At 43.6% G+C, this 12,181-nt stretch overlaps 1 protein-coding gene across 1 annotated transcript; it reads left to right on the forward strand.

Moving 5' to 3' along the window:
• Positions 1–8,920: 8,920 nt before the first annotated feature.
• On the forward strand, positions 8,921–11,729 carry LOC150015992 (mast cell protease 3-like). Its single transcript, XM_090271874.1, has 5 exons — positions 8,921–9,071; positions 10,008–10,155; positions 10,605–10,734; positions 10,923–11,177; positions 11,521–11,729. The coding sequence occupies exons 1-5, from the start codon at positions 9,020–9,022 to the stop codon at positions 11,668–11,670; spliced, it is 735 nt and encodes a 244-aa protein (XP_090128000.1). The 5' UTR covers positions 8,921–9,019; the 3' UTR covers positions 11,671–11,729.
• Positions 11,730–12,181: the final 452 nt, after the last annotated feature.

The raw sequence follows: 12,181 nt of genomic DNA on the forward strand, positions 1-12,181 counted from the left end.
TTTTTATACATATATACATGACTGCATGTAATCATTTTAAATGTATATACAAATAAAAATATGTATGCATGTGTCTATGTACATAGCTATAAATATAGATATAGGAATACATACAAATAAATGATTTCAAAAAGTTACATGACATATACATAATCTATTCAAGGAAAGGTTTCTATGGTTATCAGTGTTTCAAAACCCTCGCAGCCCAATCTTCTGCCCTTAGGTGAGGATAATGAAGCAAAAAATTAGTAGTTGAGCCACATAACTCTCCAGGATCCCAGGGCTGTTAATCCCCACTCCCAGCTGAGGTCTCTTACAAAGGGCCTTAAAAGTCCTTTTATGCCCACACCCATGATAACCTTTCAGGGCCGCTGAATAACAGATTTTCCAGCCTCTGTTGCAATAATTCCCTGGGCTACCTGAGCAACCATTCCAAAAATGCTCTAATAGTCAAACCGCTCTTTTTGCTGAGATAAAATCTGCCTGCTGTGGCTTCCACCACTTCTCAGAGTGCTATAAAGGACCATATGCAGCTTAGCATGTGTTCTGTGTGTGTATGTGAGTGTACAAACTTTCTGTAACCATGTGACCTTGGAGCCATGGCACAATATCTCTGAGTCTGTTTTATTCGAAAATGTGATGAAAAATGATTCCTATGAAGAAGGTGGATATTTCAATGATATAACACTCATAGGTTTTATATGTTCAGGAACATAGTAAGGTACAGATTCATTTAACCCCCTTTTCCTCCCCTCACCATCTTCCCTCACAGAGTAATGGTTTAAAAAAAAAAAAAAAAAAAAAAACAGCTCCCAAATGACAACCACAAATTATTTAAAGGTATATAGGATGCACATTCACAGCCCCCCACCCAGCTGGTCTTCAAACTACATGAGTCAGCTGGGAGTTAATTTGTCAGTAGAAACTCTCTCCTCTGGGACAGGTGGCAGAACCCAGGGCAGACATCATCTTGAGAAAAGACTTTCATGCCTTGATCTGTTGTATCTCTATGAGGTCAACAAAAAGCCTGACCTTATGCCCCTGGGAGACTGTGACAAATATAAGATTTCTGGGAGAAAGGGGCCAAGTCTTAGACACAAATCAATGTGAATCCCACTGATTCTGATCCCCATTATCTCCTCAGGAATTACCATGTGCCACTTATGAGCTGAGATCCATGTTAGGTGTTTAACATGCTTGTAGCTGTACAGTCAAGGTCGTAGCATATGATGCCGAAGGGGGAAAGAAAATTGCTTCCTCTAAGCCTCCAGGATGGGGTTCAATTCCTTAGTCAACTAATCTTTGTCCAGTAACAAATGGGTCCTCAGTATCTTGGCTTAGAAACCTGAGGCAAGGGAACATAAAAAATGTCTAGAACATTGCAATCTCATACTCGAGGTGCTGGTAAGTGATTGCACATAGAGAATACAGATAGAATAATGAAGTTGTTATCAGAGTAAATCATCATGCCACCGTTCCACTTGTAAAGTTTTCTCAGAGGCCCAGCAGTTACTGCAATACATGCTTTCTCCTTGTCAGACTTTGAAGTATTTGCTAGGATGGTCCAGTCTTCTGTTTTCTTCACATATGGTTCCAGTGTTGTTTCCTGGTATTTGGTCAGAAACAGAGGGACTTAAGAGCAGTAGGGTATCTACAGAGAGAAGATATCATATCAAGACTGGGGCACAGCTAAGGATATGAAACAGGTATCCTAGGTGTGAATTATATTTTCCAAACACAACACTTTTGTTATATCTGTCCTGTCCTGTGAAACAGAAACGAACACCCACCAGTTTTGCAGTACATATACTAGCAGTTCTGGTAAATGATTTAGCAGCATCCCTCTTACCAACCCCAGATGGTTTCTTCTGTTCTAAGCCTTATTGCTAGAGTACATTTCTCATCCACAGATTCAGGAAGCACAGTGAACCCTGGGTGAGACAAAGAAAGCCACTTCTAAGCATATAATAGAGAAATTGATGAACATCAAAGATAAAGTTGAAAGTAGACACAGGGAGTAAGATACATTACTTTAGCAACAATAACAATATGAATAAAAATGAGCTTTCCTGAGACTTCTGGCCAAGATGGAGGCTTAGACAGACACGCCCGGTCTCCCTCTACAACTAGAAAGGAATACAACTACCTCAAAACAAAAGATAACTAGAAATTCCAGAAAATAAAACTACACAGAAGCCCAACGTACAAAGTTATAAACCAGCAGCGCTCGTCAGACAGGTAGGAAGAGCGAAAGTGGGCGGTCCTGTCTGCGGTAGCACCAGTAACAGCAGGTGGGAGAGCAGTCTTGGCTGCAGTCGAGCCCCAGCAGCTCGCAACCCCAACGCTGGGAAAAGCAGCCACCGCTCTGCCTCCGACGGTTTAGGCCCAGAGGGCGGGACGACGGATCCCGGTCTCCCAGCAGACAATAAGGCAAGAATCCATCTTGGACCCCCATCCCCACACAAAGCGCCGCAGCACCGCAAAATAGGTTTTGGATCGCCACTGGTCGCTGGGTAGTAACAGCAAAGCACCACAGCGCAGCGGAAAACATTATAGATCCCCACTGGTCACTGGGTTGTGATGAGTACACAGGCTCCACCACCTATGCCGGCCCAAGAAGCAAAGCAAAATGCAAATCTGTCAAAATGGGGCAGACAACTATAGAAATCCCGGTGACGCAGCTCACCAGGCAACAGATGAAGAATCTGACAGATGAACAAATAAGAAACCTGTCAGAGGCTCAGTTCACAGCTATTGATATAAGGTCACTTACGGAATTAACAAAAGATTTAGGAAACGACAAGAAAAGATTAAAGACCACTCATACTGAAAAGAACAAAAACACATACAAGACAACTGGTGAGGAAATAAAATCCAGAGACCAAATCAACAAACTGGAATATAGGGAAGGAACAAACAGTCAACCAGTGAGGAAAGAGGAAACAGAAAGCAAGAAAAGTGAGAAGAGGATCAGAAACCTCTGGAACAGCTATAAGATATCAAACATACAAATTATAGAATTGCCAGAGAGTGAAGAAGAAGAACTAGAAACTGAAAAATTAAATGAAAATATAATAAAGCAGAAGTTCCCAAACTTGGGGAAAGAAATAGACTTACAGGTATAGGAAGCACAGAGTTCCAGAAAAACTGGACCCAAGGAGAATCACTCCAAGACATATTATAATCAAATTGTCAAAAGTTAAAGATAAAGAGAGAATCTTATAAGCAGCAAGAGAGAGGAAAAGAATTATGTACAAAGGAGTCCCAATTAGACTATGAGCTGATTCTCAAGGGAGACCTTGCAGGCAAGAAAAGACTGGCAAGAAATATTCAAAGTAATGAAAATCAAAAACCTACAGCCACAAATACTCTATCCAGCAAAATTGTCACTCAGAACAGAAGGTCAGAGAAAGTGCTTCCAGGACAAAACAAAACTGAAAGAGTTCATTAGATCCAAACCACTCTTATATGAGATGTTAAAGGGACTGGTTTAGAAAAAGGAGGATCAAAACTTCGAACATTAAAATGAAAACTGCACCACAAGAACCAACAACAGAAGCTAGGGAATTGAAACAAAGGCAAACTAAATAGGCAACAAGAGTGGAAAGAGAACTATAGGTATGGGGAATATATTGGAGGGAGGTCAGCAGGGAGGGGTAAGGGGGTAAGAGAGGGAGATGGTACAGGAATTAAGAAGCATATTAGGAGGGAATGGAGTAGACAGGAAGAGGTTGAGAAGAACTATATGCACAACCAATGGACATGGACTAAAAGGGGGGGAACAACTGGAGGGAGGGGGGCCACCAGGTGGAGGGGAGCAGAGTGAAGGGAAATTGGGACAACTGTAACAGTATAATCAATAAAACATTTTTTAAAAATGAGCTTTCCTTCAGAAATAATGGAAGTCAGAAGACAGTGAAATGACACTTTTAAACAGTTCAAAGAAAGGAATTGCAATTCTATACCCAGGAAAAACAGTGTTCAAAATAAAACTGAAATAAAGACATTCTCACAAAAGCTAGGTAAGAGAATTCTTTGCAATCACACCTGCACTGAAATACTAAAATGAGTTCTTTTGTCAAAGGGAAATGATCCTCCTTGTAAGTAGAACAGAAAAAGAGAAATAAAAGTATAAAATGGGACTAAATACAAACAGTTGGGAGCAATATATAGAAATGTTCATTACAAGGTTCTTTTGTGAGTAGTATAACATGAATTTAAAGTAGACTGTGATATGTGGAGGAGGCGTATTGTAATCCTACAGCCACTAAAGTAATATAGAGAGATATAACTAAAGACCAGGAGAGAAGAAAAAATGAGGACTTCTGGCCAAGATAGAGGCTTAGACAGACTTGCTATGTTTCCTTCCACAACTAAGGAGAAATACGACTACCTCAAAACTAGAAACAACCACAAGTTCCAGAAAACTGAGCTTCATGGAAGTCCAACAACAAAGATATAAAGAAGAAATACTCATCCAGACAGGTAAGAGGGGTGAGGTGGAGAGAACACAGTGTGGCAGTGGCAGCAGCAAAAGCATGGTGGGAAGTGCAGTCACATGTTTTAAAAAGTAGGGAGGGACATGGGGAGCTCTCCCAGCACCAGACCAGACAGTGCAGCTATCAATTCCAGTGCCAGGTAAAATAAAGCCTCATTGCTTCTGACAAACCAGTGGGTGTTGGGGCAGAGGAAGAAACGACCATTCTCTCAGTAGAGGACACTTGTTTAAAGGGCCCCCACAGTCCTAGAAGATCCACAGACGCACCCACTCTGAGAACCACAGTCAGGGTGCCACTAGAGTGGTGCCAGTCCCATACAGAAGTGGGAGCAGTGCCTGGAAAAGTGGCAAGTGCTGAGCAAGTGTCATTGTTCTCTCTCCACCCCTCACCCACATACAGCGCCACAATGTGGTTAAATGGGTTGCCCATACTGACGAGTACCTAAGGCCCTACCCATTACTAAGTAACAGGTGGGACAGCTCTACCTAATACACAGAGGCAAACAAACACAGGAGGTTGTCAAGATGAGGAGACAGAGAAGTATGGCCCAAAAGAGGGAATGGATCAAGGCACCAGTGGCAGAACTAAGCGATGAGGAGATAGCCAACATAACAGATGTAGAGTTCAAAACACTGGTGATAAAGATGCTCACAGGCTTGACAGATATGCATAAGTATGGCAAATGAATAATGGAAGACGTGAAGGCTATGTTAAGTAAAACAAAGGAAAATCCAAACAAAATCAATGGTGAAGGGAAGAAAACTAAGGTTCAAATCAATGATTTGGAACATAAGAAAGAAAAAACAGCCAACCGGTAAACAATGAGGACACAAGAATTTTTAAAAATGAGGAGAGGCTTAGAATCCTCTGGTACAACATTAAACATGCCAATATCCAAATCATAGCGGTACCAGAAGGAGAAGAGGAAGAACAAGAAATTGAAAGCTTATGTACAAAATAATGAAGGAAAAGTTCTCCAATTTGTTGAAGAAAATAGACATACAAACCCAGGAAGCACTAGTCCCAAACAAGATAGACCTAAAGAAGACCACACCAAGACACATCATAATTAAAATGCCAAAGGTTCAAGATAAAGAGAGAATCTTAAAAGCAGCAAGAGAAAAGCAGAGAAATTCCTACAAAAGGGTGCCTATAACACTATCAGCTGACCCAGTAGGAGGAATCACAGTACCTGATATCAAACTATACCACAAAGTCTCTGTAATCAAAACAGCATGGTACTGGCATAAGAACAGACATATAGGTCAATGGAACAGGGTAGAGAGTCCAGAAATAAACCCAGGTCTATATAATGAACTACTATTTGATGAAGGGAGAAAAAATATGAAATGGAGTGAGAAGAGCCACTTCAACAAATGGTGCTGGAAGAACTGGACAGGGACGTGCGAAAAAATAAAACTAGACCACCAGCTTACACCATACACCAGAATAAACTCAAGATGGATCAAAGACTTAAATGTAAGCCATGACACCATAAAAGTCCTAGAGGAAAAGATAGGCAGGAAAATTTTCAGATATCCCACGTAGCAATATTTTTCCCAATATATTTCCTAAGGTGAGGAAAATAAAGGAAAGAATAAACAAGTGGAACTATATCAAATTAAAGAGTTTCTGCTCAGCAAAAGAAAATATCTGCAAGATGAAAAGAGGACCAACCATATGGGAAAACATGTCTGCCAATGATACCTCAGACAAGGGATTGATTTCCAAAATATATAAAGAACTTACACATCTCAACACCAAGAAGACATACAGCCCAATTAAAAAATGGGCAAAGGACCTGAACAAACACTTATCCAAAGAGGACATATGGAGGGTCCATAGGCATATGAAAGAATACTCAACATCGCTAGCCACCAGAGAGATGCAAATAAAAACTACAATGAGTAAACACCTCACACCAGTCAGAATGGCCATCATCAACAAATCAACAAACAAGTACTGATGAGGATGTGGAGAAAAGGGAACCCTAGTGTGCTGTTGCTGGGAATGCAGACTGCTGCAGCCACTATGGAAAACAGTATGGAATTTCCTCAAAAAACTAAAATTGGAACTGTCTTTTGAAGCAGCAATTCCACGGCTATATTCTGAAACCCCAATTCAAAAGAACCTATACACCCCTATGTTCATAGCAGCACTATTTACCATAGCAAAGTGCTGGAAACAGCCTAAGTGCCCATCAGTAGATGAGTGGATCAAAAAACTGTGGTACATTTACATAATGGAGTACTATGCAGCAGAAAGAAAGAAGGAACTCCTGCCATTTGTGACAACATGGATGAAACTAGAGAGAATTATGCTTAGCAAAATATGCCAGGCAACAAAAGACAAATACCATATAATATCACCTAATACTGGAAATTAATGAACAACACAAACAAATGAGAAAAATTGAAACAGAGGCATGTAAACAAGGAACAGACTAACAGTTACCAGGGGGGAGGGGAGGGGAGGGGAGGGGAGGGAGAAAGGGGGTAAGTAAGGGAAGGGTATAGTAAAGGATCTAGTATATATATAACACATAGACATGTACAATGAAGTCGGGATTGACTGTGGGAGAATGGGAAGGCTTGGTGGGGAGGGGGAGCAATGAAAGGAAGAGTGGGACAACTATAATAGAAAAACTATTTTTTTAAAAAAGACTATCAACTGATTTCTCAAAAGAAACTTTGCAGCAAGAAGCCATGGGCAAGAAGTATTGAATGTGATGAAAAGCAAGGAACAACAACCAAGATTACTCTATCTAACAAAGCTATCATTTAGAATAGGAAGGGCAGATAAAGTGCTTCCCAGACAAGGTAGAGCTGAAGGAATTTGCCATCACAAAACCATTATTACATGAAATGTTAAAGGGACAATTTTAAGACTATTTAAAAACATGACAATATCAACTGTGACTAGAAAAGAAAAAAGGAAAAATTACTATCTAGTAGTTCCAAATCATTTCTTAAGAAGTCTATCTTTTTCCACTAATTTGAAATGCCACATTGTTATGAACTACATATGCTTATTATGTACTTGGGAATGTTTCTTCATTTTCTATTCTGTTTCACTGACATCTTCATTTACTCATGAGTCAGCACCATAGGATGTTTTTAATATCTGGTAAGACTTACTCTTTACCTTACCTTTCTTGTTTCTTGCTGTCATTATTTTCTGAGATATTCTTGCATGCTTTTGTCCCCATAAATTTTAGAAATTATATGAAACACTAGAAGAAAAGGTAATGTTTTCGTTGGAATCACATTGAATTTATATGTTAGCTCAATACAAATATATCCAAAATACAGTCATTCTCTGGACAGCAGTGTAAGAACACTATTGACTTCCTGGCATTCACTTCCACTTCACAAGAGAGAAACTGTAGGACAGCCCACCCTCATCCATTTTCAGTACACATGGTTTGGACAGAGCAGACCCCAAACTCTACAAAGGCTGTCAACTAGGCTGACAGGTTTCAGTGGTTTCAACTCCTCTCACCACCTCTACGTGGACCTAAAGCAGGGTGGCAGGTTGTGCTCTGCTATGACTGAGCCGAGTGTCTCCCTTCCCACAGGCTCTTCTTACATGATGGCACCACTCTTTCCTTTGAAAATCCAGGTGAGGACTTCTGACAGTCCCAAGCAGTGGAATAAGGTCGAATGGATACCATATGACTTCAAAGTCTAGGAAAGAAAAATGTTACTTCTGCTAGGATCGATTTCAGGGAGAAGTTTACTCTGCAAAAGTCAACAATGGCTACAAAGACAGAACAAGCCTATGTAGAGAGGGAAACTGATGCCCAGCAGACAGCCAGCACCAACTGCTAGGTGTGTGTGAGTTGGCCTTTAGCTGATCCCAGACTCGATGCTTCTAGCCTACCCTGACATCAAGGGGAGCAAAGGGGAGCTATCCATACTAAACACTGACCCAAATGCATATTCATGAGCAAAATTAATGTTGTTGTTACTGTTTTAAACCACTCACTTCTTACTAACACAAGCTCCCTTTAGCATTGCTGCCACACCGTTCTGTCCAGCCCTCTAACCATGGCCTTCAATATCTTTATCTGATCACTGATGGTTTTCTCTCCTCCACCCAAAGCAAGAAATGCCATCCCAAGTACCCCTAAGTCTCACAAAGGGGTGCCTCAATAAATAATCACCCTCTCTAGAGAAATCCAAGGGAATCAGGGGTTCTTGCATGCATTATCATGACCATCGGGTTTCTGAGGCTCAGGGACTGACACTGGCTGATGCAGGAGCACCAACTGCCCTATTTGGAGTCTGCAGTTCCTGTTTCCACCTGGTGTAGTCAGCACTGAGTCAAGAGTCACAGTTGCCTGGGTGGATACTGATAGGATCTTACTCCAACCAGGCCGGGGGACTTGACCAAGCAGTTATGCAAGGCACATGGAGAAAGTGCCTTATGTGATCAGGGCCACAACACCAGAGAACGCCAGTCTCAGAACACCAGGCGGAGGCTCCAGCAGCTCTGACCTGAGCAACCTTCTTGAGGAGATGCAGCCACTTCTCCTGATGTTCTTTCTTCTGGCCCCCATAGCGGAGGCAGGTGAGTGACTATCCCCCCTAACAGAAGCCCGCTCCCATGCCACACTGGCTCACCGTACTCAGATGCCGCACTGAGACACATCGTGGCCCTGGTGCACCCCCAGGAACTTCCTCAAGTCTAGAGTCAACTCCCCTCAAAGACTAGCAAATCTGATGTTGAATGAGAACTCAGCAGGAAGACAGGGCACAAGGCTGCTCTCCAGGAGAACATGTGTGTGTTCTCCCCTTCCCTTGTCATCTTGAAGGTGAGGGGTTTTTTAAAAGAGCATGTCGAAGAAGGTTGGAAGATGGAAATGAGAAATACTTGCCCAAAAATGGCATCTTATAAAGGGGGGTTGGCTTCTGTAACCAAAGTAAGGCCCACTAACATTCTCACTCAGTGTCTTAAAATCTACCCTCAACGTCCACTCACTCCCTTCTCCAAGATTCGTAAGGAAGCTGAGGACCCAGTGGATCCCAGAGGTCGTAGCATCCTGGTCCCCTAACACTTGTGTTTGGCTGCTTCAGTCTAAAGTCCTCTCTAGTAATTTCTCAGTCACAGTGTTCTGAATATCACAGGCCAGCAGCAGCTCAGTGAGTCTGGGAACAGCAGGGAAAAAAACCCAGGGAGCACAGGGGAAGGATTTTCCAGGATCTGCAGGCACTCCGCTGCTTGTTTCAAACACAGATCCAGTCTGCCCACATACATGACCGCAATAGGAATGAAGTAATCAAGACTGCTCTTCTCTTTGTCAGAGGGAGAGTCTGAGTCTTGAGGGTCACATTGCAAACCTAGAGTGTCTCCCAAGGAATCGTAGGAGCCCCTAGTTGGTTACAGCTGAGGACTACACTCCACTGAGATCCAGCTCCTCCCCACCCTGCTCCTGTCTGTCCCACTCTCCCCCTCTCAGCCCTTGTCTCCATGAGCATGGCAGGCAGGGTAGAATTTTTTTTTCAGCGAAAATCATCGGAGGGCACGAGGTCAAGCCACACTCTCGTCCCTACATGGCATTTATTCAGTTCATGATTGGAGAAAAATCAAAAACATGTGGGGGTTTCCTTGTGCGTGAGGATTTTGTGCTGACATCAGCTAACTGCTGTGGAAGGTAAGGAGCAGAACCTGGGCCCCTACCCTTCTGCAGTTACCTCAAGGGATCCCATATCTCAGGGGCCACAGACCTAGTCACGCAGTGGAGCTCTTCAGAGAACAGGTAATCTTTGTGGAGAGAGAGACTGTGCCCTGCAAGTTTCCTGTTCAAGACAGGAGATATTGATCAAAGGTGACATAGAAAGGAGGCCAGGGGCACAAATGTCAGTAATTCATGGTTTTTCTTAGACACAGGCAAGCTCAGTGCATGGCTGAACACCATAAATGTGCTCCAGGAACTGCCCCCTAGCCCAAGCTTCCAAGCAGCAGAAGACACAGAGCTGCTCAGCCCCCATCCCCTGCAATTCCTCTCACTCCAGTCCTGCCCCGTTCCCAGCTGTCCTCTTTCCTTCATGGACCTTGGGCTGCATCAACTGTGACCCCACATCCCCCATGCTCTCTGTGCAGGTTACTCAATGTCACCCTGGGGGCCCACAACACTCAAGTGAAGGAGAAGACCCAGCAGGTCATCCTGGTGAAAAGAGCCTTCCGCCACCCAGACTTTCATTCTAAAGTCAATGACATCATGTTACTGCAGGTACGACCCTTTGCTCCACTGGTTCTTGTATACCTTTAACCTGGGGTTTTACATTTCCACTTGCCTCCTTCCTGTCCTTCCTAGTTGGACCCTTTTACTTGTCCCAGGGCCATGAAGAATCAACCCCATGACTGTCCCTGGAGTCTGTGGACCTTTGGTCAATTAGAATTCCTTTCCTCTGCCTTTAGCTGCAGAGGAAGGCTCAACTCAATGACGCTGTGAGACCCCTCAACCTGCCCAAGAAGGGAGAGGAGGTGAAGCCAGGCATGGTGTGCAGTGTGGCCAGTTGGGGGCACCTCAACTCTATCACCAGGACTAACAAACTGCATGAGTTAGACCTGGAAATCCAACGGGATGAGCGGTGCATCTTTGGCTACAAAAGCTACAACAGAACCATACATATATGTGTTGGGAATCCCAAAAAGAATCAGTCATATTTCTTGGTGAGTTCCCCATAACTGTCCATGCCCAGCCCTGGGCACATCCAACCTTAGTGGGGACCTGGAGCAGTGGGAACTAGCCAGAGCACTATCTCCCCAACTTTTTTTCCATCAGTCCAGTCTCTGGTCCTGTCTCCCTGGGGCAGATGAGAGTTTGTCCCACAGCCACTTATGGGCAGAGGCTTCCTGGGGAGGAGGGGACAGGGAAGAGACCATGAGAGTCAGGTTGAAAGCCTGAGACCTAGTGAAATGACAAGACCTGCCCTGACCCTGATCTCCCACACAGACCCAGAACAGAGACCACCCACCTCCAGAGTAACTCAGTCCTTTTTCCCTCTGCCCACAGGCAGACTCTGGAGACCCCTTCGTGTGTCGTAACGTGTCCCAGGGCATTTTCTCCTTTGGAGGTAAAGGTGCAAAACCTCCATGTGTCTACACCAGGATCTCCACCTTTCTGCCCTGGATAGAGAGAACCTTGAGGCGTTTCCAACTGTAGAGACCAGACGGAGGCATCCTGGGACTGATCCACCCATCAGAGGCCAGAGCCGCATTGTGAAATTGGGCTGGTGGGGAGGCTTCCAGACATTTAATGAACTTGCATCTCTAGAGTGAAAATCACTGATTCCTCCTTTATTCACCAAAACGTTGGCTAATTGCCTACTGTGTGTCAGGCAACCATCTGTTCATGTGTCTGATTTGTTAGAGGCTCCCCCCTTCAGCGTTCCACATCTGCCACCTCTAGAATAAAAAATCCATGCTGCATCGTTACCCAGCTCCTTCCAAATATCCTTCCCCACTGCCAGCTTCTTCTGCCACGCTGAATGTTAGCTCTACCAGGAAAAGGAAGACATCCTCCAGGGAAAGGGGATCCTCTTATCTTATTTCATTCCTATCCCCTCCTATTTGAAGCCACATATGCACCCCTACTTCACACAGCCCCAGTGCCCATATGCAACTTAGAAGAACCCAAACATTGGATGGAGGATCCACTAAGAAGCTCTGACATA

The sequence above is a fragment of the Furipterus horrens genome, unplaced genomic scaffold (assembly GCF_987537825.1).
Source record: "Furipterus horrens unplaced genomic scaffold, mFurHor1.1.pri manual_scaffold_3, whole genome shotgun sequence".
NCBI classification, from domain to species: Eukaryota; Metazoa; Chordata; class Mammalia; order Chiroptera; family Furipteridae; genus Furipterus; species Furipterus horrens.

Bases quoted from the DNA above. Each gene is read 5' to 3' on its own strand.
- LOC150015992 (XM_090271874.1), top strand. From the start codon at position 9,020: ATGCAGCCACTTCTCCTGATGTTCTTTCTTCTGGCCCCCATAGCGGAG. The intron at 10,735-10,922 runs GTACGACCCTTT...CTCTGCCTTTAG, and splicing joins ATGACATCATGTTACTGCAG to CTGCAGAGGAAGGCTCAACT. The intron at 11,178-11,520 runs GTGAGTTCCCCA...CTCTGCCCACAG, and splicing joins AGAATCAGTCATATTTCTTG to GCAGACTCTGGAGACCCCTT.